We start from the raw sequence: 25,863 nt of genomic DNA, 5'->3' as shown, positions 1-25,863 counted from the left end.
CATGCTCCGGCCGCAGCGGCCGCCGGCGGGCGGGGAGGCGGGGCCCGCGCTAGGCCCCGCCCCCGCGCGCGGCCGCGCCGTCCCCCAGCCCAGGCCCCGCCCCCTCCGAGTCCCGCCGCCCGGCTCCCGTCCGGCCCCGCCCCGCCCCGCCCCCGCGCGCCCGTGTCCCGCTTCCCGCGCCGCCAGGCCCCGCCCCGCCCCTGCCCGCCCCGCCCCCGCGCCCCGGACATGCCCAGGCCTCCCGCGCTCCCGAAACTCTCCGCTCCCCGGCGCTCGCAGCTGCCCGCCGTCGGCGTCTCGGGCCACGCGGTGAGTGTCTGGGTGGCCGCCTCCTGCCCAAGTTCAGGGCTCTCCCCGAGGACAGCGAGCGTCCGCAGCCCGTGGGCAGGCCGGCCCGAGTGGCCCTACGGGCTCCCTCATCTCGCTGTGCGGGTGGAGCCCGCCCTGACCCCCCACCATCCCCCCACAGGGCCCAGGGATGCTCAGGTGTGGCCAGGTGTGCGCAGGTGTGCCCACGTGTGCCTGGCTTCCTGCAGGTCTGGGGTTCCTGGACCAAGTTGCACTGCAGTGGCCGTGGCCTGGTGTGGGGACCTGGCTGTCCCTGCCCTACTTCCAGTCCCACACCTTCCACGCTACCACTGCCCACTCTCCTCTCTTGCCTTGCTCAGCGGTGCCAAGGGGGCCCCGCTCCCCCTTCAGTTCCCAAGAAGTTTCCAGAAGCCCCTCCTTGGGCCTGTCCATTCAGCAAGTCTTTAGCATACTCCTTGTGCAGAATTCCACGTTTCTCTCTTGTTTGAGACAGGTGGCGAGGACCCTCGCGGGGCTGGTGTTTGTGTGCCTTACACCCCGACTGCCTCCATGCACACTTGGAGTAAACAGGTGGAGTTTGAGAGCCACTTACACCTGGCCCCATAATTCCCAAGTCGGGATAATTCAGGAGAGCGGTCCTAAACCTTACACTCCTCACTCCCTGGGTTCGAAACTTTCTGAGTCTCAGGTGGTTTTCCACTGTCAATGCCTCGGCCCAGTAGCTGGCTTTCTGTCCTGGAAGCACATTTTGTATATGTGAGCTCAGCTTTTGCTTGGTTGGGTAGACGGCTATCGGAGAGGGGTCACAGCTGTTTGAGGTAGAAGGGGAAGCTGTTGAAAGAACTAAGAACTGGCCTAGTTATTTACATATGAACAAGGTTTCCCTCCCCCATCCTAAGACAAAAGATTAGGAGATGGTTTGCTTGTTTTCCTGACTCCTCAATGGGCTAAACACTCAGGGAGGTGGGGACAGGGTAAAACAATTTTAGGGAAACAGTGGAGTCCTCCACCCAAGTTGGTAGTTGATCAGGGGTTAACTCAGAAGGCATTACCCCCTAAGGCAGCTCACAGCAAGCCCACACTTGCTGAGGCCCAGTGCCTGCAAGTAGCAGAGGGGGGCTGGCCTTGCCCTGCTGGGCCTGGCCTCCCTCGCTTCCCTGGCTCTCGTCTGCAGTTACAGTAGGAATAGTAGAGCTTTGTGTTTCAGTCCGGGGGCTGGATGAACCAGGCCTCAAGTAGAGCATCCTCAGGTACTTTTCTGCATGAATCGTCTTTTCATTAGAAAAGGCCTGTATTATAAGAGCTAGATTTAACTTTTATTCGACAGTACTTTAAAAAGGCTTCCCAGTTGGAGACCCAGGCTTAAAGAAATTCAGCCCTCAGTGCGGACAGGCTGGTTAACACCTCACCCTTGTTCAGCTGCTGATATTCTCAGGCCTTTCTTTTTTTCTCGGTTTTAATCCCTACAGGCTCTCAGCTGAGCCTCACCTGGGCCTCCTCTTCGACTCGGGCCTCTGTCCCAGGTTCCCTGCACCCGTGTCCGTCCTGCGTGCAGGGAGAGAGGGGTGGCCAGGCCTGTGGAAGAACCAACACCCCTGGCGTTCCCGCTGAGTTCCTTCTTCAGTCCTCTCTTTTTCCTCAGGCACCCAACACAGTTTACCGTTGTCAGTATTTTTTAAACAGTACAAACTAAATTGTCTATATTTTTCTTACTTTACAGAGGATATTTAGAAGCCAGTGATTCAAACCACCAAGAGGGTTCTCTTCCAACTTTCTTTTGGGGGCATCGATGCCCTTTTCAATTGAGGGTCTGGCCTCCTCGGTAGAAAAGAGAAAGAAGCGGAACCATATTTTCTGAAATCTCTCCTGTGGTCATCTGTTAACGTCATTGTCACATTCATGTTCACACTTCACTCTGACCCTGCCTGACGCCCTTGCCCAGCGTAGAGCTCCTCTTGTAGGTCCCGTTTCCCTGAGGGTCCCGCCTTCCTGTTGTGTTTCTGGTCACTGCAGGCACGCATATGGAGCTCCTTGGGCCTCTGTCAGGGCCTCCTGACCCCGTTTCCTGGGATAGTAGCCTCTGACTCAGCTGCTTTCTGAAAGAGATGAATATGTTATCACAGAATATTATTTAAACAAAACCCGACAGATGATAAAATCACACACATAAACTAGAGCATCACCATTGGGTGAGAGTGGATGGAGTCCCAGCATTTTCACATACACTTATGATATGTGAACCACCCTGTGCTCCATTTTTGGTCTGAAGTGAAGTGTCTGTGGTTAATGGGGAAGGGGGGCAGGGTCAGGAGGGCTCGTTTTCCCCTGGTTGGTCGTTTTCTGTTAGTTCTGGATGCCTGTTTGGGGCATAGGTAGATGACAGCTTGAGACTCCACGTTGTAGACAAAATACGGCAAGATGTGTGTTCTGAGACATTGGGGTGACTGCCACGTATCTGTTGGTCAGTGGAAAGAAAGTCTAGTTTTCTTTTGACTTAAAAAAAAATTAACGGTAATACAGAGCTTCTATGGGAGGGTCTTAGGGTTTGGGAGGACCATACGATAACTATATGGAATACAGTGAATGTACCTTTATATGGCTGTTAGAATGAACTGTCTAAGAAGAGGAATGAATCATTTTTGTGACCTTTTGTAACCTTTGAAGGAATCAGTGGTCTGGGCTGCTCTGGCTCACTTGTAAATCTGTCACAGGCAGTGTCTTGCCAACGTGCATGGTCCCTGGCAGTGGAGCCGGTCTGTGGCAGCCACCCTCCTGACGTCTGCTCCAGCTAAAGAGCTAAATATATAGCTGTCCCAGGGGCCACTGACACAGCAGTGCCATCTTTGCCCACGGGTTGAAGGCTGAAACTTGTGTTTTTTGTACCACAAGTTGTTTTCTGTTAGATTGTGGGCTTAGGAGAGGAGTAGAGGGATCTCCAGGGAGGGGGGCAGGCCTCCGGTCCCCTCCCCCCACCTGGGGCAAACTCATTTGGCCTGTGATACAGCCATGGTCAACCAGTTACAAATTCTACGGACACATTTTCTTGTGGTGGTTCAATTTGTTGTGTGTGTGCATGTGTGACCACGGAAGGAATTGTGAGAGAGCTCTAAATGCCTAGTATGTTCACTCTACTACTTCGACAATTTTCTTGTTAGAATAATTTCCTCCCCGTAACACTTATGAAGTCAGCAGAGTACCCAAGCTGAGCTCTATGGCCCATTCCCAGAAGTCTGGGGCGAACCGGAATGCGCAGTCCACCAATGGCGTCCCTCGGAAAAGCAGGCACTTGTTAAATCTATTTGTTTTTATTATAGACATCGATCTGCCCGTCGCAATAATGCATTTATGGGCATTTTTCTGCAAGCACAGCGCTGGTGGCAGTTTTTACTGACAAATTGAGTCATATGGATAGTAGTTTAGAAAACTCTTACCTTATTGACAGATTGGGCAATTCCGGCACTGGCTGTTCAGAGGTATCTAGATGGGCGAAGAGAGCGAATTGAGTCTCAGGCAACAAAGGGGATGGGACATTTCAATGTTGAAATTTAATAAATAAGTGGTAGTGATTTCTCATGTGTTTAAAACTTTTAGCTACAGCTTACTCCCCAGTCAAAAGGACTAAAAGTAGGGACCACCTTCAGATTTTGACCGTCTTTGGTGTCATTCATAAGAGCCACTATCAGAACATAGGACCTGTTGCTCTCCCTGGGGTGGTGCAGCCATGAGGAGCAGTGTCATTGGCTGAGCCCTGCTGGTATCAGAATTCCTGAGGGTGCTGGGAGACCTCCCTGATCAGGGCCTGGGGACCTGTGTCTTTGCAAACTCCCCAGGTGGTTCTAGCAGATCCCAGTGTTTGAGCACCTGTAGGGAAGCCTAGGATGGCCCAGAAGTAGTGCTCTCCCACCCGGACAAGCTCTGAGTCTCCCTCCCAGATGGATCCATAGCATCCGGCATCGTTCTCGGTGGCCTGTGCTGATGGATCTGGGTGTATGGTTTTGTAACTCCTCAGAGACGTGTGAATCTCTTCAAATTGCAAACCTAACATGCTATCACAACGCTGCAGTTTTCAGTCTTGTGGTTATGACAGAAGATGCAGATGTTACCAAAGCTTTGGCCTGAGTTTTGCAAACATGTTAAGCGTGGACAGCCATGTCGTATTTCACTCCTATGTTTTCTTTCTCTCCCTGTCTGGGTAGGAGCATGTTCATGGTATTAGATGAGGACTAACTTTCAGATACACAAGTGAATACATTTTTGTGGAACTGAGTTGAATTTTTATTTTGTAAGAGCCAGAGTTGTGAGGAGAGAGCAGTGGAAAGGTTCTGGCAATGCCATTTACTAGTTGGGTGACTTTGGGCAACTGTTAAACCCCCAGCTGCCTCATCTGTTGGATGGAGGTGAATCATACTTATTCTGTCTACCTGGACAAGTATCCGCACATGGAATAATAGATGAATATGTTCTAAAGGATGAATTACTGCCTGGATAGAAATCTTAATTTGTAACCACTGTCTTGCAGAAGGATGAAATCCTAACTAGAAAAAGGTGAGGAACCAACCAGAATCCTGTTTCCCTCTGGTCCAGTCAGCATCCTTGTTTCCCTCTGGTCCAATCAGCACCCTTGTTTCCCTCTGGTCCAATCAGCATTCTTGTTTCCCTCTGGTCCAATCAGCATCCTAGTTTCCCTCTGGTCCAATCAGCATTCTTGTTTCCCTCTGGTCCAATCAGCATCCTTGTTTCCCTCCGGTCCAGTCAGCATGATTTTACAGATTTACACATAACCCAAACCCTCATTTGGGGCAGTATACACAGGCTCAGGAGTGCAGTCTCTGGGCACAAGACTGCTTCAGTTTGGACCTGGTTCCACTAGTTACTGTCAATGACCTTGAGTAAAGTTACTTAATCTTTCCAAGCCTTGGTTTCTCCAAAAATAGGGAAAATGACACTACCATTTATAAAGCTATTGTGCCTACTGGGAGGGATTCACATTTGGGGATCAGATCAGACTCGCACACGGTGAGCCCTGGATAATAATTGTGACGTTTGTTAGTTCAGAGTCACGGAACTGTGTTTGGTGGAGGCAGGACTAGAGATGGGGTTCCCCTCATGACAGTCTACTTCCCGCATGTTGATCCCAGGTGGCCACGGACTTCTGTTTGGCCTGGAGCAGGACGTAGCTCTGTGCTAATTCACTAAGTTTCTGATATTCCTCTTGTGTCTAAGGAGGTGGTTTTCTCTGCTGCCGGTTCCTGTTTTTCACAATGGACATTAGAGAGCTGCCAAAGTGGCTGGTCTCTAGGTGCTCTTCACTCAGGTGGCAGTGTTCTCAGGGCTCAGGTATGCCAGGCCGATAACAGGCTTATGGTGTCTGGGCCTGGAGCAGGCAGGCTGGCTTAGCATGTGTTTCCCAGTAGGCACTGCCAGTCTCCGACAGCCCCCAGTCCTGCCTCTGAAAGGCTTGACATTAATCGTCTGTTAAATTGAAAGAACTTCCCAAAGGACCAGACACAAAATCTGACACTGTGACAGTGGCCAGGAACCAGCAGTGACACCAGCATATTGACAGCATTTTCCCATGTGTGACTGCTCATACCACAGTGTGAGGGGTTGCATGATCCATTAGGTACACTCTGTCAAAACTGGAAAGTCTCTGATAGTTGTGTGTGTGTGTGTGTGTGTGTGTGTGTGTGTAAATGGGCCTTATTTGGGGGTATCTCTTTGTCTTCATATCATAGTTCCCCACCCTGGTGGGGAGACAGGTCAGTGTTTGGGTGCTGTGAGCGCTGGCGACAGGAACTGGAGGAGGGCAGAGGTCCATGGCTAGAGATGATTTGAAGGAGGTTCTTCTGAGCAAGGGACCTGTGAGTGGAGACCTGAGTGATGGCACGTCCTTCAGCGTCCACGCAAACAGAGGTCTGGGGCAAAGCGTCCTGGGGAGGAGCAGCAGCCGAATGGGAAGGGGTGTGGGTGGTCACAGGCTGGTGTGTTGGCGGGACAGATGGAATGACACCATTGACCTGGACTGGGGTCAAGGATGAGGCACATTGAGGCCGCCTGGCTTTGCAGACTTTGTACACTACAGTAGTGGTCAAGGCCAGACTCGGCCAGGGCCCTTAAAAATGGAGCTTCCAAGTCTCCGTGTCCTGAACTTGTCACCTAGTTCAAATAATGACATCGGTGACCGGGCATATGGTTGTGGGATGACGGGATCAGGAGAGCATGGACCGGTCTGTAGCTTGGCGCCTGATCAGAGTTGGGCTCAGTGTTTACAGCTGCTCTTACGAGTAAAGGGTTTCACAGCCCGGTGGAGGTTCCTAGGAGAGCGGGCGAAGGGAAGAAATGATGTATTTCCCAAAGTTACTGAGTTTAGCCAGCTATCCCGGGAAAGCCCAGGTGTGCCATTCTGTATTGTGCAGAGGAATTTGTCGCTGTCAGCGCTGCGTTATCATCGGAGGGAGCTGTCCAGGCAGATGGATGCGCCGAGCTCCGGGCCTGCTTGCTGATGGCCACGTTCCTGCACCAGCTCGGACCATTGTCGCAGGCCCTGGTGGGCTGTGCCCATTGGTCCACAGAGGGAGGCTGCTCGGAGTCACGTGACTTCTGAAGTTTGTCGCAAGACCTGTTAGAACCTGTTGGAATATGCAGGTTAAAAATTATGTAAATGTACTTAACATTCAACATTGTCCGTTCTCTTGGCCATGGTCAGCCGTCATTTCAGTCGTCTTGCCCGCCAGTGGGGCAGGCTCGCGGAGGGCTTGGTTCTGTCTGCGGTGGCGCCTGGAAGTTTACTAGGACTTGGGACTTTCAGTGCCAAAACAGGGTCCAGGCAGCCTGGGTGCTGTGGCGTCTAGACACTGTGATTCTGGGGACCTCGGTGACGCCCTCGCTCCCGCTCTACCGCCAGCTTGAATCCATGTGAGACTTAATCATAATCAGTTTAGGGTTTTTTCCTGCAAAAGCATGGACTTTAGAGACTTCCTCTTAGCTTTTTAAAAAAAAATGTTTATTTCTGCCATGGGTGTGATTAGAGCATCTTCCGGAGCCTCGTCTTATTTCCCTCTGGACTGAGGTCATGTGGCTGGGCTCCCGGCCTTCCCTGAGCTGACCCTCACCCCAGAAAGGCCTCCAGAGGTCATGCTTCGAATTTCCTGGTGATTTTTCTCTTGTGTGTGTTGAGGTTACTTCTTTGGGCCCAACGTGCTTTTACACCAGCCTTTGAGTACCACAGCAAATAAAACAGGATGGATTCTGGGAGGGTTAAATGAATACTCTCTTGTGTTGCCCTAAAGAAGTGTTTCCAGTCGTGTCCCTGTTGAAGCAGCCCCTCAGTGTGGCTCAGGTGTGCCCTGGCCTTCTCGTGGAAACTCCCAGTGACTCATTGGGAACTCCGCTCGGGGCTGCCCATTCCTGACCCGTGTTGGCTGCTGGTTGCTCATTCGTACCCTGCACTTTATTCTGCGACCCAGCGACAGGACACTGGCCCAGGCTGCAGGAGTTTACCTGGTCCGCAGGGTCATCTTCTGCAAGCCCGTGGGTACCAGCAGGTTCTCCGCATTGGGCCAGGCTGCCTCTGTACACCCCTCAGACGTGGGGCTGCCCGTCGGGGTATGGAATGAAGTGCACACAGGCTCCGGATTTAGACTGAATTTTCACATCTCACATCCCTCTGCTGTCGGTGAAGGAGCTGCCTGGCTGCAGCCTCGATGACCTCAGTTGCTTCTGCCTCACTCATCCCTGCACAGTCTCCCTGCCCCTGTCCCTGTCCCTGAAGGCACCGGGCAAGCCTCCTGGATTTGCCTGACCCTGCTCCAGAGCACAGAGGGCTGCATGCCAGCACAGGGCGCTGTTCCGGAGACGCTGGATGCGGACACGAGGCACCCGGCACATGGACAAGGGAAAGAGTCAGCCACTTCCCACTCCTCTTTCTACTGAAGGCCCGGGGCGAGGAGTGCTCTGGGGTAACCCTCCTTCCCACCCAGGTCCCAGATGAAATGAACCTGGGAGACTCATCCTGACTCTTACTTCAGCCCCAAAGCTGCCCACCTCTGTTCTGGCACATTCTCTAGAAGCTTGAGCATCAGTGCTGTCCTCTAATGTGAATGGGGAGGAGGCCCGTCCCCTTCTTGGAGCCCCTCGACTCTCTCTAGGGAGCCTGCATGCAGCTCTCTGCTCCCGGTCCATCTCTGAATCCTCCAGTGTCTCAGCTCTTCAGAAGCCTCTTCAGCCCCAGAATGTCTCCCTCCCCTGGGGCCTATCCCACTTCCACTCAGGTTTCCGCTCTACTTGTATGTTCCCATCTCTCGCTGCTGGATTCTGTGTTAGAAGCTCTCCAGGGCCTGGTGTGGGGCTTATACTTGATGGAAGGCCCAGCAATGGATACCAAACACAGGTTGCTGTGGACTCGATGGCTCCCCAAGTTCCTATGTTGAAGCCCTAACCCCCAAGATGTTTGGAGATGGGGCCTGTAGGAGATAATTAAGGTTAAGTGAGGTCATAAGGGTGAGGCCCTGATCCAGTATGGATTGGTGGCCATATAAGAAGAGGGAGAGAGACAGAGAGAAAGAGCTCTTTGTAACTTGTAAGGACACAGGGAGAAGGCGACCGTGTGCAAGCCAGGAAGGGAGACCTCACCGGAAACCAATTCAGCTGGAACCTTGATCTTGGACTTTCCAGCCTCCAGGACTGTGAGAAGATAAATGTCTGTTGTTTAAGCCCCCAGTATGTGGTATTCTGTTAGGACAGCCTGAGCAGACTAATACAGGGTGACGGGGCAAGCTAAGGTTATTTCAAAAGCACAAAACTCATTAGGGGTTTGCGTATGAAGTTGGAATTGGGGGATGAGGCTAACTTTGCCATCTAACAGGGCTCAAAAGTTATGTGGGACTGTTCTCACATCTGGCTCCTGGCATCCCCAAGGGTGTGTGTGTGCAGAGCAATAAGGGAGCAGCAAGAGGGGGCAGAAACCTGAGTCATTGACTCCACAGTTGCAGAGAAGGGAGACGATGGGCCAGGCAAGAGACCCCTAGAGAGCTGCTGGACGGTGGACAGGCTGGGTGTTATTCTCGTGCCGGGGGACATGTTCTGGTTCATCGTCCAGGTGCTCACGCCCTGAGGGGAGGAGAGGTGGGGGAGAAAGATGGGCGCAAGGACTGAATGAAGCACAGGGAGGGCTTAGGGAGTGGCCTAGACGTCTTGGTTGGCATGTTTTTGTTGGGGACTGTTTCTCGAGATTTACCAGTTCAGCCTCTCATCCTGCCTGGACCCGGGAGCAGCGTGTGGTCAGCCTGTTGGGTACCAACTAGAATCCTAAGGACCATGCCCTTTGCTACTTTCTGTGCCAAGATTTCTAAAAACTTTTGGAGGTCTCTGTTGAGTTGGGGACCTAGACATCTCTCTCTGGAAGCTGCATTTGTACCAGTTTGGCCTGCATTATACCTGTGGCATTGATGGGGGACCTATAAAAAGTAGGACAGTGTTAAACTTACCTCTATACAAGTTGCCATTCTGTTACCTAGTGGATGTTGTCATTTCTGAGCACTGGCCCTCTGTGCCCTAAAGTGTGGGCCAGCACTATGGCCCTAGAATCGGCCTCCGGGCCCACCTGTGGCAGGGAGACTGGTCAGTGCAGGAGAAGCTGGAGTCCCAGGAAAGGGGTGCTCCCCAGCGTGCCGTTAATATTTAAAAGGTGAATTTGAATCCTCAGCTCCGTTTTACTTATTTATCAGCACAGCTATGTTTGTTGTTTAATTCCATAGCGAGAGTCTCCAAGAATATGATTAACCTTGAGGGTCATCTTATAATGTAATTATTAATGATTGATTCCGTGTATCCTTGAAATCAATGAGAGGCGTAATGGTGTAGTGTGTGGCTGGGCGCAAGTCCACCCGTTTCTTCCACGTGATTCTGTGACAACAGCCAGTATCGGTTTATTGCCCAGAACAGGTTGGATGGCTCTGAAGTGTATGATTAGTTTTATATAATTATCGTGATATGTGGTGTTTCCTCGTGTGACTCGTGTTAATATGGCCGGCGGTGTTAACGTCTCCTGCCACTAATGGCCAGGGTGGGGGTGCGCGGTAATTGATCTTCCTGGGAGTGCTGTAATGGGAAAACAACCCCGGCTGTTTGAAGTCTATTTTACAAGTGTGCATGGGGCCTTGGGGATGTTATATTGAAAAACCCAATTGTACAGTTACCATGGGAACCCAATTAGAATAGATTGCTAGATTTTTTTTATTTTTTTTTTGTCTTTCATCTTGACCAAAAATCTAATGTATTTTAAATGTTTTTATATGGAATTGTATTCATGCACTGACTTGCTGTACTGGAGGATTCTTTGTTTTCTCGTTTCCAACTCTATGCGGAAATAGTGATAAATTCTCGGTGGAGCTTTGTGGGGAAGTCTAGAGAGGTTTTGTCAGATTTTCTGTGGAAAGAGGAGGAGGTGATGGGAGGCATTTAAAAAGATGGGAAAATGGGTCTTTTCCCCTGATGGCTGACAGGGACCCTCATGACCCCCAGTGGTGCTCTGGATGTCAGCTGGGGACCACAGGTGTGGTTCTTGCTCAGGTTTGCAGCTGGAGGATTAGGTCCCGAAAGGTCCCGGGGCGTGGAGGTGTGGGATGGAGGAGGTGGGTGGGGTTGGGCAGGGCGCGTCGCAGGACTCTTCCCTCCAGACTGGTGGTCCTCATGCAGTTTGGTCTCAGAGACTTTCTGTGCCCTGAAAACATATTGGGGATTCTAAAGAACTTACAGAGTTATATATAAAGATTTACTATGTTAAATATTGATTCGGATATTGAGAAACTTAAAAATATTAATTCATTTAAGCAACAATAAGCCTATTACATTTTAATATAAATAACACTTTTTTTTTTTTTTTACTGAATAACTATATTTTCCAGAAAACAAATTAGTGAGATAAGTGGTATTGGTTCACTTTTTTTTTTTCCAACTCTTAAATAACTGGATGACTAGAATTGGCTAGGTTCGCACATCTGCTTTTACATTCAACCTGTTGTGACGTTTTTGTTGAAGCATATCAAGAAGGTCTGGCTTCACAGAAATAACTGGTAAGGGAGATAATTTTAATAGCTTTACAGACAACTGTGGCTATTCTTCTTCGATCCTGCATCACAAGTCGACAAGGGGTAGTTTCTTGAAGGTTCATTGCGAGGTGGATCTGAGCCCTTAGTGAACTCTCTGCTCCAGCATGTGAGAATCCACGGGGACATCTCACACCTTGAATGCTTTGTAACATCATTCATTGGTCCTTGGGAAAATACTGGTTTCTGAATTACACAGACCTTCCAAATGTTGCCGTGTGTTAATACAGTATTTAAAACCGTGTTTGTTAATATCACCACCTTTCTCCTTAGAAAAGTCTCAGAATTGGAAGGCTGTCCAGCCATGGTGGTGGCTACAAATTTCCTCACAGTTCTAATTGTCACTTAAAGCTCTCAATTCATCATTAGATGGACTTTGTTTACTTGTCAGAAATGTTTGCTAGACACCAAATCTGAGGAGCCATAGCTCGTTATTCCTACAAGTAAAGCTCTTGTGCCATGAAGTTGGCCAGCTCATCGCAGATCTCCAACAGTTGCAGCAGTGCTTGCCTCCAGACAGATGTCATTCCTGGTCTGTGCTCTGTGGCACCTCCCACTGGAGCACAGAATATTAGGAAGGGTCAAGACCGAGCGAAGTTCACAAGTTTGATTGCTTCATCAGGACTTTCTTAAATGAACCTGGCTGCTGCTCTCCTTAATGGTGAGCTTACGGCAGAAAGGTGGGATCATCCCCTCCACAGCCGGGTGCTGTGTGTTTGGTTTTCAGCACTTTTATCTGCCATTGCCTTTGGATTATCGTTCTAATGCAGCATTAGCTGTAAGTGCCTCGTAGCAGACTCAGAAGTTTTTTTTGTCCCGTATACTGTTAATGTGAATTATACTCATTGATTTTCTTACATTAAACCAATTTTGCATTCCTGGAAAATCCCCACTTGAGATTGATGTAGATTATTTTTATACATTGCTAGATTCAACTTGTTAATATTTTTGAGGATTTGTGTGCCTGTGTTCATGAGGATATTGATCTGTAGCTTTCATACAGAATTCTAGATTCAACTTTTTTTTTCTTTCATGCTTGAAATATATTGTTCCATTGTGTCCTGCCCTGCATAGTTTCTGGTGATTAGTGTCTGTCAGTCTTGATTTTGTTTCTCTGCCTCTCATCGGTCTCCACCGTCCCCCTTTCTGGCCACTTTTAAGGTTTTTTTCTTTATCACTTGTTTTCAGCAATTTGATTCTGATTTTCCTTGGGTGAGTTTTCTTTTTGTTTCTTCTCTTGGTTTCATTGAGTTTCTTACATCTGTGAGTTACAGAGTTTTCATCAAATTTGAAGAAATAGTTAATATTCAATTTTTTTTTTTGCCTTTTCCCAGCATCCCAATTGCATGTATGTCAGACTGCTTAATATTGTTCTACATCCTAATGACACGCTGTGTATTTTCTTCAGTTGCTTTTTGGCCCCTTCTGCCTGGATAGTTTTTAAAATGTTATGTTTTCATTGCCACTCATTTTTTTTCCTTTTGCTGTGTCTAATCTGTTAATTGTTACATCTAAGTTCTATTTTTGTATTTTTTTAATGTATATCTTCCATCTCTCTCATCATGTTCATGTTTTCCTCTATCTTCTTGAACATGTGGGGCATACTTATAACAGCTGGCTCCAGAGCCTGTGATGTTTTGTGCATGGATTTTGTGATAGCTACTTTGACTGACAAAAGTCTGTTCTGTTTGTTTTTTGATTCTTGGCTGTGTGTAGGTAGTTATGGCTGCTATAGAACCATGTCCTAAGAAAGAAAATTAAATATTCCAGGAAGCCTGGGCTAAGGATAGCATGTGTAAATACAAATGAAGTCTGTTGTTGAGCATATAGGCAGCCATGGTGAAAGGGACAGAGAAGCTACTGAGCACTCATTTGTATTTAGTAGATAAGATGCCAGCTATTCAGGGGAGATAAACCTTTTCCTGTGGGAGGAATTTGTCCTAAAGTTTTAAGTAAGAAAAGCAATTTAATGTTGACTTTTCTTATTTTAAACAAATGTGGGAATGGTTTTTGTATGACTTTTCTCTCTCTCTTGGTTTTATTGTGGATCCTCAGTAGAAGTCGAGGGTATCATGTTGTTTGGGGAACGAAGAATGATAATCCAAGTAGGTCGTCTTGTGGTCTTCCATGACTCAGTTGGAGGATGCAAGATGATCCAGCGAGGAATGACTAGAGGGCAGGGTCTCCCCAGGTAGAGGTTGAGTTGCCCAGGAGTTTGATGGAAGCCAGAGGGAACTGTGGGGAATGCACGGATCAGCTGCCAGGTGGGTCTCTGAGCCACTTATCCTGTTCCTGCTCTGCTAGTTCCTGTGCCCTCTGACTTCTGATAGATGGGGCTCCTGGAGGCACTGGGAGGCTGGCAGCCAGGACTCTGGGCTGGAGCTCTTGGTATGGCTGTTCCTTGTTCAGCTCTGTGCTTTAGCCACCCCTTTCTAGCCCCTCCACCACCCACCACCATGGTTCTCACTCCTCTTGAAGGCCCTGCCTTCTGGGCTGTTCCCACTACCCCCCCTCCCCCCCAGTAAAGGTGGGAGCAGATGAGTCCTGAGGTGGTTCATCTTCTCCTGTTGACTTCTCGACTCTATTCCCCATGTGTCAGCCTGTTTTCTATGATTACTTAGATCCAGGTCAACTCAGGGAGAGACACACAGATGAGTCAGGTCTCAGGTGTTTGGTGAAGTTGGGAGAAGCAACTTGACTTTCTGTAAAGAACTTTAAAAACTTTTTTTTTTTTTTTGCTCCAAAGTAGGACCATTCCAACTCTACATGGAGAGGACCAGATTTGGGAAGACAGGAAATCAAGGGCATCTTGAATTCAGATGACTTGCCTCTTGTCATTGCTATGGTGTTAGATGTGTGACATCACTAGAAATGCACTCTGCTAAGGGCTGTCATTTTGACATTTTCATGCTGTTGAAGATGAGACCAGATAGAAGAAGAGTGTACTCTTCCTAAAAGAATTCACACACCACTGCAGTTCATTCTTTGCCCGTTGGACCCTAATCAATTAAATTTAGTTGTGTGATAATGTTGACCCCTACATTGCTGTCTACCTGGTTGTCTAGAGAGCTCTTTGTAGCTTTGCATTTGAAAAATGAATCCACCAGGGCTGTCCCTTGTCCCAGGTTCTCAGGTGGCTGGAGTGGATGCTCAGTGCAGAGCACAGCTGGCCTGGTGGCCCTTTCCCACTGCCATGTGCACACCTGAAAAAAATAAGAAAGAGTGTCCTCCATAAGGTCCATGGTGATGCGGATTGCCTAGAGGACCTTGCTGTGCTCTTGCTGGGGTCTCTGTGAGTGTAAGCGATGCAAATGGACGTGACTGCTATTGGCTGGTTGCCAGATGCTTCCTGCGTGAGCGGTGTGGCTTTTGTATGGAAATGCCCACGTCGCTTCAGTGGCACCGCATCTCTGGAGTTGCTGTGGAAATAGAGGGGCAAATGCATTCACTTACAGGGCTTTGGTTTAACACAAACTCTGACACACACACACGGGATGGTAGTGTGCTATGGGAGACCAGCCCCTTTTCAGTCTCAGGCGAGTGAGTGAAGCTTTGAGAGTTTCTCTTGGCCTAGGACTCCACCTCTAGTCAATATGCATTGCTCTTTACCAGTGATTGTGTGGACGTGCCCAGGCTACCTCGATTTTCCACCGCGTGGGATTGCACTCCGGGGTCGTTTACTGTACTAGTTTGGTCTTCCGTGTTTTTCTGATGCATCTTTTCCTTTACTTCTCCCTCCTTTCTTTCCTTTTTTCTTTTAAAAACAATGTTGTTTGATGCCCACTGAAGAATACATGAGCTATGTGCAAATTATAAAGTAAACATGATCATGAGGACCCCTGTCGGCTTAGCACTGACGGAAGGCGTTCACGTCGGCGGCCCTGCTGACTTTATCAGTGCATTCCCTCCCCTGTCCTGCCATCTTCCCCTTCCCTGTGAATTTCTCTTTGAATTTATGGTACAAATAATGTATTGAGAGTGACAGATCTCTTGATCCTCTGGGTCAAGGCCAAGTAAATGTATGGTCTGTGACGCTGGCATCGGCCAGGAGTTTTCTCCAATTTTTTTTTTTTTTTTTTGTACTTACAAATGCAGTGTCTATTAAAATACATTTCACTTTCAAAACTGAGCTATCAGCTGTTAAAGTGTGTATACATTTTTGGAGGAAATCCTGGATTTTTTTTAAAAAGGTCGAAAAGATTTTTTAAAAGGCTATGTATCCAAATCTGCAAGTATCTGCCTTGTGAAACTGGGTTACGTTCTTTTAGCAACTATAAATAGTCACTTGGTGATTAGGTGTTTGGGTTTATTAGTGGGAATGGAGCTTATTAAAGTCAGTGCGTTTTTACCTCACGAATCCAGAGCTTTTATAGGCCGAGTGATAAGCCACTTCCTTGGCGCTCTGCTCACTGACTGTGACTTGTTGGAGGTGATAGATGACCTGCCGAACTTTCAGGGTCCTGTCTGTTTGTAGAGAAAGAAAATTCTCATTTCATTTCATCTGGCCCATTCCAAAATTCTGGACCCACTCTATATGCCCCTAACCTTCCCCTGTATCACACCGTCAGAGGGGAGAATTGATAACGCAGACATGCTCTCGCTGTCAGACGGGGATGGGATTGGGTCTGTCGCGGGCTTATCTCTCTCCGCCAGGATCCGTCTCCCCTTTTTCTAGGCAGAGCTGCTTCATGTGGTGAAAATGACATCAGGATGTGCGTTCCTGGGGAAACAGCCCAGCGTCTGGTCCCAGAGAATGTAATGACATTCCCAGAGCCTCCGCGGGACAGGTTGGGGTCTCCCCGTGTCCAGCAGGACGGCACTGACAAGATTGATGCTGCCCCATGAGTCCCTGGAGGTCTGCGTGGTGGGGGCGGCACTGCAGGCCTCCCCGTGCACATGGGATTCTGAGGGCAGAGTGACAGAGGCTGAGTGGTGTAGCGCTGGCCGCTTGGAGTCTCCCTTTTAATTTGATTCTCACTATTTGTAAGAAGAGGAAATTGATCATGTACCTCTTTGGGATCAAGCATACTTACAAACGGGAAGCTGTTTTATAAATATTTAAGGAAACACGAGTGTCTGGAATTTTCACTGTCACTAATTTTCCTCCAGGTTCCCCTCCCTGCACCCCGCCCCCCCCCCGGCCGCCATGCTACCGGCTCGCCACGCGCCTTTCCACGGGAGGCAGTGACCATAGTACATTTCACAGTGTCTGAGAGTCGCATGAATGGCCAGTGAGGGGAGAGACCATCTTTATGCCAAGATTAATACCTGGGCTCCAGGGACATAACATTTTAGTGAAATCTGAATTTGTATAGTTTTCCTGGATGTGCTTTCAACCTCTGGCTTCCTTATAAAAATGTCTAAATAACATACACGTGGCCTTCCCTGGTCATTGCCTCCGTCTGCGCTTCGAGGCCTGACCTGGACACCACTCAGATGTGAAGGCGGAGCCAGGCCCCCCACCCCCAGTTCTGCCCGGCAGCCTGGGCCAACTTGGAGCCCAGGATAATTCTGATGACCGTTGTCTCCTTGGTCTCAAAAATACAAGGAAAAGTGTCTGCCAAAGTGTTGGTTTGCCTTGTTTTAGATAAACTGACACGTGATCTACACCCTTTCCCCTCTGATGACTGCACTTGAATGTAGTCGTTTTCGCATTGTCATTTCTTCTCTTTTGGGGCAGGAGAGACCTAGTGGGCAGAAGCTGTGAGCAAATGTTCTCAGTGGTTGCTGATTTTAAGCGGGAGGAGGCGTTTCTTAGTCTGATTTACAATGTGATAGAAAGCTGCTGGCCAGCTGACACTAACCTTAATTTATGATCTATTTAGCCTCTTTATTTCCCAGCCACAGCTCACATCCCCTCCCAGACCTGCATCTCTGCACCAACGTGGTTCAGAGGCAAACAGGCCGTGTCGTGGTTCTGAGTCCCGGAGGCCACCAAGGGTTTTCATTAGAATGTTAATGCCCGTCGGCCAGCAGGGAGGGGACCACAGGGCCCTACAGAGCCCATCCTTCCCATCCTGCCTCCCCCGCCTGTCTCACCAGCCCCCCCATCCGTCCAGGCTCATCTTGTGTTTTCCGGCCCCTGTCCCAGGTTCAGTGCCTTTTCCAGGGAGCCCGAGCTCCTGCTCCTGGGATAAAATGATTAGAAACCAGAATCTGGGCACCTGGGTGCTCTCTGCTGCTGAGGAGCTGAGGCTCTGGACCCTCTCAGTGGACAGGGCTGGGGGGGGTGTCTGTGTAGGAACCGTGACCCAGGCAGGCATGTCACATTGCAGTGTGTGTCTGTGTCTGTCACCTGCGTGCACATTAGAGACCGCGCTTGTCCCGGTACCTCCAGTTCAAACCCACTTTCATCCTTGCCTGCACCTTCTCCGCGTGTGTAACTCCCTCTGGGACAGACACCCTGCCCTTTCGGTCTGCTGTAGCTCACTTAGGTGCGGGTCCCTTTCAACAGACCCTGGCCAGCCGTGTCATTGTGTTGAGGTCACCGCTGCAGGCGGGGCTGAGGGCAGAGCCTGTTGGTGAAGGAGAGTGTCGCGTCCGCTTCCTGAGCGAAAGGTCGTCTGCAGCGCCTTTTAACCACTCGTGGAAGCACCCTCGGGACACGGGGCTGACGCTGGGACTGCAATAGGCGGGAAGGAAATAGCTTCCTTTCAAAATAGGTGGACCAGTTAATTAGCTTATTTCTCCAATATCTAAATGTTGCATGTTGAAAAGAAATAAAACAGTGAGGGTCCTCTAACATTATTTTATGTGAATAGGAATAATTTCCTTTCATAGCATTATCTATGAATTTAGGTTTTTTTATTTTTCATTAACCCATTTTATTTATTTTTATATGTATATATTTTTATTTTTTATTGTTGACATTATTACAGATGTCCCATCCCCCCCTCTGCCTTCCAATTGGCACTTTTTACCTACACAAGGATTCGTTATGATTCTGGAACTTGTTGGGCATCCTGTGAAATGTCCAGACCTTGTTCCGGGGAGGTGGGTGCATTTCCCGCCGGTGCAGGTTCTCTGCCCCCTCCCTGCTGTGGCAGGCAGGCTAGTGTGGAATGGCCTGGGATGCCACGAGATGAAGCGGCCTGCGTGGATGTGTGCCCCACGCCCCACACCCCACACGGAGGCTCCCACTCTGGAGAGAAACCCAGACCCCAGTGGAGGTTTGGGGAGGTTTGTTACCAAAAGAAACCAAGCCTGTGCTAACAATTACAGTTTGGAACGTGTCTGTGCTGGGGGACAGTCGTGAGTCTGGCCAAAGTCTAGGCTTTGAAGTACGTTGGAATTGACCTTAAATATCCACCTGCCACTTACACACTGTGTCCTTGGGATGGTTACTTAACATCTCAATCTGTTTTCTCATCTACGAGTAATTTGCTCCACCTGAGGTTTGCTGGGACGCATGAGATAATGCATGTAAAGCACCCGGCTGGTGCCAGGTATGTTCAGCTAATAAATGTCCATCCTACCCAACGAGACTTTTCCATAGTTCCTTGTCACCAGGTCACCGGCAGCGGGGGTGCAGAAGCCTTCTTTCTCCAGGGTGTTTGGTTTCTGATGAAAAAGGAAACCAGTGATCACACGGTTATTTTATTTTGCCATATAAACGCGAGTGAAACAATGTTTGTGGGGGTGCGGTGTGATGTCCTAGCTGTTTTTCCCTAAAGACAGCTGCAGCCCGCATCCGAGGCAGTTTCTCCCGTGTGAAGATGTGATTGGGGACCCGGCCAGCTGCCTTCCTAATGGCCTGTGTAACTTCCACGCTCCCTGTCACCTGTAATTAACTTGGGAAGACCGATGTGGGCACTCCAGGATTCCTCCCTTTCTTGTCTATCAAATTAAGTTATGTTCTGGGGTTTTTTTTGTGTGGTTTTTTTTTTTTTTTTTTTTTTTTGAGCAGTCAAGTTTCAGAGAAAACAAGGCCCGGAGAGCAGATGTGGAGGCTGGGAGTCCACGGTTCCCCGCACAGCCCCAGCAGACAGCGGGTCTTAGGAGCAGCCGCGTCGAAACAGAACATAAAAATGCATGTAGGCGAGGCAGGCCCCTGTTCTTTTTAGGACTCTCCTCCATACTTCATTTATATTTAAAACTGAGCTGACGAATATAAATACAGATATTTAGAGTTATTGTAGAGTCTTATTTGTTTATGTGCAGGGACCATAGCTCATAGTTTAGAGGGAGACCAGGTAATGGCTTTGCCCGCACTGCCTGGGTTTTTTTCTTTTTTTTTTTTTATTATTTTCTCCAGCTCCTGTTCTTCAGGTGTGCAGCTATTTTAGTTTATGAAGGATGATGGATGACGCCGGAAAGTTTCTCTGGAAGCACTTCTGATATTGTGCAATGCACTTGGGGTCAGCTGCACTTGACTGATGCATGATTTATCCCCTGGCCCTGCCACTTCCCGAGATAAAGCTGCGGTTTTATCAAAAATGCCAGCAACTGTGATTTAGAATTTATAAACCTCCGTTCTCAAATAATTGTTCTGATTACTTTCTGCCGCGGCAATAAAGTGATAAAGGTAATTGCGCACAAATGGGAGATAGCACCAGAATACAATGAAATTAACCCGAATTAGCTCCACTTGTCGATGAGGAGTATTTATGAAATGTGGTGCTGCAATAAGGGAGGGATATTATAGCTGCGAGGTGAGTTACGGCTTCATGTGAATCCTTCTTGAAATTTAAAAGAGAGACTGTTTCTGTTGAGCGTGATGGGGCTTTTGAAATTGAGTTGAAGTGATTCTTCTAATTGGCCGCCGCGACGCGCTCGGACGCCGGTGTCTCCGACTGTCACGCCTGGTTGCGCAGCGGCTCCCGTGGACTTGGGATTCCGTCGCCTCCAGGGGCGGGGATGCTTTGTTCTCTTTGCAGCAGTACCCCTTGTCTGAAGGTTGCAGACTGTTAAAAACATATATTTGGTGACATTATTTAGTTAATTTTTTTTAAGTTTAAGAAAGGTTCTTACAAGTGTGTTCGTTTCTGATCCTTGCATGTGTCCCTGGAATTTCCCGTCCTTGCCTCCTGGTTTTCATCCGTGTCAGACCCGGCGCCCCCTTTTAAATACACATAATTCATGACCTTCTCTTTACAATCCTGAAACAAAATTCATGGGTAATATCTACCTACATGTACTGTTTAAAAAAACAAACAAACTTAAAGTAAGGTATCAATAAGAGGGTGATCATTTATATAAAATCCCACACGTTCAGAGCCGAGTGCCGGGGTAGGACAGGGTAGAAGATGGGGTGAGTAAGCAGGTGTGTGTACCTGGAGCCCAGCAGCTCCAAACAGACCTGAGCGTTTTGTCTAATGGCGATTCATGATCCCGTCGGCATTGATATTAGTGCCGCAGTTTTTGTCAAGGTCCCGAGAAAACGGGTCCTTCTTTCCCGTGTTGCAGGGGAGTTGCGTGCCTGGAAAACCCTGTGTGTGTTAAAACTGTGCGGAAAATTCTGCTGTCCTTTGCTCAGCCATCCAGCTCGCAGGTCCGTGGGCTGCCTACAGCAATGCCTACTTAATGTTTTCTTCAGGCCCACTCAGTTCTAATGTTAGCACCTGTTTTAGCCTGTCCCAAGGAATTCCAGTGAAAACAAGTTTGTGTTCATTTTATTTTTGTCTGTTACGTGTTAATTTAATGCATGACTAATGAACTCATATCGAAACTAACCTCACTCCAAAGCATGGTCAACACTGTGGAGTCAACCAGCCCATGCCCGTTACCCACCACCCCGCTCTGGAAAAGTCACTTTGTGTCTTTGAACTTCAGGATTCTCATCTTTAGAGAAATGGATGTGCCTAATTCCCAGCTCCTGCAAGGATTAGAGAAAAACGGAGAGCCTGGCACAGAGGAAATGCAGGAGTTGTTGGGAAGCTGGTCCTATTTTTAGATTCAGTTTTGGATTAGTAATGCAAAAAAATAATTGTTGAATTATAGTCTGTCCCACTCAGAGTCCTGCATGAGAAGTTTATTTGATAGTTTTTAGAACAAGTGGTGGTGAGGATGTGGTAGAATTGAAGCCTGGGACCCCATTTGTTGGGGATGTCAAATGGTAGAGCTGCTGCAGAAAACGGTATGGAGGTTCCTCAAAAAGTTCAACATAGAATGACCACATGATCCAGCAAGTCCACTCCTAGGCACATACCCGAAAGAATCCCACTGATATTTGTATGCCAGTGGCCATAGCAGTGTTATTCACAATAGTCAGACGTTGGAGATAACCCGTATGTCAGGAATGACTGGATAAACCCCAAAATGTGGCCCATTGTACAATGGAATATAATTCAGTCTTTAAAGGAAGGAAATTCTGACACACACTACACCACGGATGGACCTTTTAGACATTACGCTGAGTGAAATAAGCCAGTCACAAAAGGACACATGCTGGGTGATTCCACTTCCCCGCAGCACCTAGAGTGTCAATTTCCAAGAGACAGGAAGTGGGTGGCGGGTGCCAGGGGCTGGTCCTGGTTTAGAAGGGGGTTGGTGTTTGGTGGGACCGTTTCTGTTGGGGTTGATAGGACAGTTGTGGGTATAGGTGTTCATGATGGTCACACAACATTTGAATGTATGTGATGGCACGGGTTGGTACATTTATTAAATGATGTGTATATTATATGTGTTTTATCACAGTAAAAACAAGTACATTTGATAACTTTTAAACAAAGGGACGTATGGGATGTTGTATCTAACACACCTGGTCACTGGCTCGGTGTGGCCCTGCCCGAGTCTACTGGACCGGCCCCTTAGAGTCCGCCCCTGGGCAGGGCCCCTCCGAGGGGCACAGCACCACCCCTGTGAGCGAGGGTGGGGTCTTCCTCAGACCCTTGGGGACCACAAAAGCAATTCTAGAAACTATCCCGGCCTTGGTGTTCAGTGTAGGAAAAAAAAGAAAAACATCTTCACTTCCTAAAGGTCATTGTCAGACAAGGGAAAGGATGGTCCCGTGTTTTATCAGGATCCTTGTCAGTACTTAAGGAATAAGTTTGCCTGTTTTCTGTCTTCGGGCAGATGCCCCCAGGCTCCACCGGCTGGCTGGTCTCCTTGCCCTCGTTGCGGTCAGTGTTCTAAGCCCTGTGTGTGTCCTGCAGACACGGAGAACATGGCAGCATTCTTTCAAAAACCACTTTAGAAAGATATTTTATGTTGGTGTGCTTGCTAATTGGTTAGGTTCTTAGTGTTTAAAGGAATCATTAATTATCAAAGCATTTTCATTCTGGGACAGTCTGGATGTTTCTTCTAACTCAAGCTTCCTTTTGAAATGAACATCATACATAGATCCTCAAGATTTTCATCTGCAAATGTTGTCTGAAGAGTTCATTCCACTGTAATTTAGATAAAATGCACCAGCTCAATTTTGTAGTAACATTCTCAGTTACAGATTTGTGTTAGTTTTTGAAATATACTACTACAGGGGTTTTCCTCGTGGAAGTGGGGACATAGAGAGAGATGATGCCATCAATCAATTATTGGAACAAAGATTGTGTGTAGCTTACATGTGATTTTGCAGTAATCCCTATTTCCAAGGAAAAATATTTGCATGGTACCTAGACATTGTGTCATTGGTAGATAAGTTGGTAATGAGTTGGTCTTAGTTTTTACTGAAGCATAGATTCTGTGTGTAAATGTGAATTTTATGTATGTGTTCTCATGTATATAACAAGTGTTTCAAATCAAATAACTTGAGCTGAAATGATTTTTCTATATTAAACATTAAATTTTCATTTAACCCACTCAAATCCCTGCTGGTTTCATCTGATGCCATCTCCCCTCTCAAACACAGGCAGCTGGTCCCCAGACATAGCCTCTCCCGTGCCCTTAGCGCTCGGATGGATTCTGCTGGGCACAGAATTTCCTAAGTGCTCTCAGCTCCTGGGGTGCCGCTGACTCTACTGTACCCGGCAGCTGATGGCCCTGGGGAGAGATGGGGTTGGACCTGCCCTGCAGTGGCTGGGGGACAGGGCTCCCGGACAACTCAGTCCCAGAAGGGTAGAGGGGATTCAGAGACCTGTGCTGACCGAAAGTCTTTTATGAGAGGACACATGTGGCCCAGGCTGCTTCCTCAACCATGCACTGAATGACGAGGCAGAGATGGTTCCAAAGCGTGAGACACGCATCACAGAGTGGATGGGATGAAGGGCCCAAGTCTGTCCATGATCAGATGTTTCTGTGTCGCTTGCAGTGAGGAAGGACCCTGTTCAGAGGACGCAAGTGGCATGTGAGTCTGGCACACCACCGCCTGGCTTCTACAGAGATGCCAACATCTCTGTGGGCTTCAGCCCTGAGCTGCCCACTGGCGGGAGTGCCCCTCCATCCTACTGGCCTGGGCAAGTGTCCTGTGCCAAGTCCCTGAAGTCACAGCATGTGACAGCCCCTGGACGCCGCCCCTCAGCCTGCACACCACTGCAGGAGGGTCGATGTCATTGTCCCAGCTCCGTGTTCTGGTTAAAAACACAGAAAAGTCTCTGAGAACTTCACCGCCTTCCTTTGTCAGCATTTCACTGTTTACTTGTTAACAGATGAAATGTGAAAATATTTCATCCAGTTTCAAGCACCAGCCACATGGAGAGAAGGCCCAAGGACATCTGTATTTCCTGGTGTGCGTTACCCTAACTCGCCTGCCTCGTTGAGGACCGGAGATCGCTGTTTGGAGGATCTTAGCTCCGTATGTGCTGGGGTCCCGTCGCCGGCTGTCCAGATGCCCCACCTGAGGCCCTTCCCACTGGCAGGTCACTGAGAGTCAAAGGACCCGGATGATGATTTCATTTTCTGTAAGCCTGGATCACGATAAATTATGTTGTGACTGTTCTAATTAAGACTTTGAGACCACTAAGCTGTCTTTGAGGGGAAGAACCTGTCCCCTTCTCCAGAGAAATAATTAATTCTTGGAGTATATGGTTTTTGAAGAATTCACGGTAAGATAAAGGACTGGTATTTTATTCTTGCATTTATTAGTATTTAATCAAATGGAAAGTGCACTTTGGGTCTGGAAATCTTGGCTTCAGCCGCAGGATTAGATTGAATTATTGTTTAAAGAGTAAAAGGTATAGAATTATATGTTCGAGTTATCAAGCCACTGATAGGTTCTGGGCAGAATGTAACTAATTTGGAGCATAAAATTTCCTGCCTTGCATTAATCGTTCAGGGCAGCGTGCGTTGTGTTGGCAGCTCGGCCTTGTTGTGGGGACGGCATCCGTCCCTCCCAGAGCCTCGCGCCATCAAGGCCCCGCTCATCTCGGCCACCGGAGCGTGTCGGGAACATAAGGACACCCTGTCATAAATCACGCCGCGCTTCTCACGAGCAGCCTTCACGGTGAAACGCGGTGGAACTCATCCTCTGTCAGGCACAAGGGGGGCTTCATGCTGCGGTCCTCAGCGGTGCCCGGGCCTGGCACGCGGGCAGCTGGGCACGTCTCCCCGGCCAGCGCGCAGGCACTCCAGCGTTTGCCCCCGCGTGGCGGGTCGCCGTGCGCGCTGTTAGGTCAGCGTTGGCCAGCTCCTGAAGTGGGCCGGCTGGTAAACATTTTTGGCGCTGGGCCGCAGGGTTTGGCCGCATCTCCCCTCAAAAGCCGCCGTAGACGGTACCGACGCGCCCGGCTGTGATCCAGTGAGACCGCGTGTGGACTCGGAAACGTGAATTTCGTGTCATTCTTGCGTGGCATGAAATATTTTCATGTAGACGTTTTTCAACCGTTTAAAAGTGTAAAAACCCTTCTGAGCAGAGGGAGCGGGCAGGAGGGCGTGTTCTGCTGAACTGAGGATTCGTCGCTGCCGTCAAGTCCAGCTCGAGCGCCTGTCCACGCGCGTCGCCTTGTTTCGCCCCCTGCGCTGCGAGGCCATTGCTCCGCCGGGCTCTTCCCCGCACGCTCGTGCGTGGGGCGCCGGTGCTGGGAGTGGTTAAGAGCGGCACCGACCCGCGCCGAGGGCCCTGGAAGGGCAGTTGAGACGGGCGCCTGCCCGGGGAACCGGGGGGAAGGAGGAGGAGCTCACGTCTGACTCTGGGTCTCTCGCTTTTCATCCGGTGGGAACCCAGCCTCTGGCGCCAGCTGCTTAATTCGAACATTAAACGCCATTCATGTTAAAAGGGAGATGAAACAAATTCACTTCATTTTTTCAGAGGTCGCCTAATAGGCATGAAAAATCCATTTTTTTCTGCCACCAATTAATGTCAGCCGCTCTTGTGGCTCTAGGTGGCTGCGGTCCGATGATGCAGGGGCGCCCTGGAGGGCTGTGCGTGGCGGGGTTCGTGCTCCGTGAGAGGGGGGCAAGGAGCCAGCTGTTGAATCCCTCCCAGTCCTGAATGCGGCCTGTGGAGGCCCCGTGGAGGCCAGGTGAGCCCCGGGACCGGGGGTCCAGTTCTACCTGAAGTGGCCGCGGAGACAGTGGTTTCACACGGCGTGAGCAGCCTGTCCCCGCTGCTGGCAGATGCTCAGGAACTGGCCTGGGG

General features: G+C 49.1%; 1 protein-coding gene across 1 annotated transcript in view; it reads left to right on the top strand.

Annotated features, from left to right (window-relative positions):
• Positions 1 to 227: 227 nt before the first annotated feature.
• The window catches only part of MGMT (O-6-methylguanine-DNA methyltransferase), a 149,543-nt gene continuing 123,907 nt past the window's right edge, over positions 228 to 25,863 (top strand). Inside the window, exon 1 of the mRNA XM_016204132.2 lies at positions 228 to 309. Coding sequence (XP_016059618.2) covers positions 229 to 309 — 81 coding nt within the window. The 5' untranslated portion in view covers position 228. The remainder of the gene's footprint in view (positions 310 to 25,863) is intronic.

Source organism: Miniopterus natalensis, chromosome 14, assembly GCF_054644295.1.
Source record: "Miniopterus natalensis isolate mMinNat1 chromosome 14, mMinNat1.hap1, whole genome shotgun sequence".
In the NCBI taxonomy this organism is placed as follows: domain Eukaryota; kingdom Metazoa; phylum Chordata; class Mammalia; order Chiroptera; family Miniopteridae; genus Miniopterus; species Miniopterus natalensis.
The sequence above is the reverse complement of the archived record's forward strand: the minus strand, read 5'-3'. Positions and strand labels throughout refer to the sequence as shown.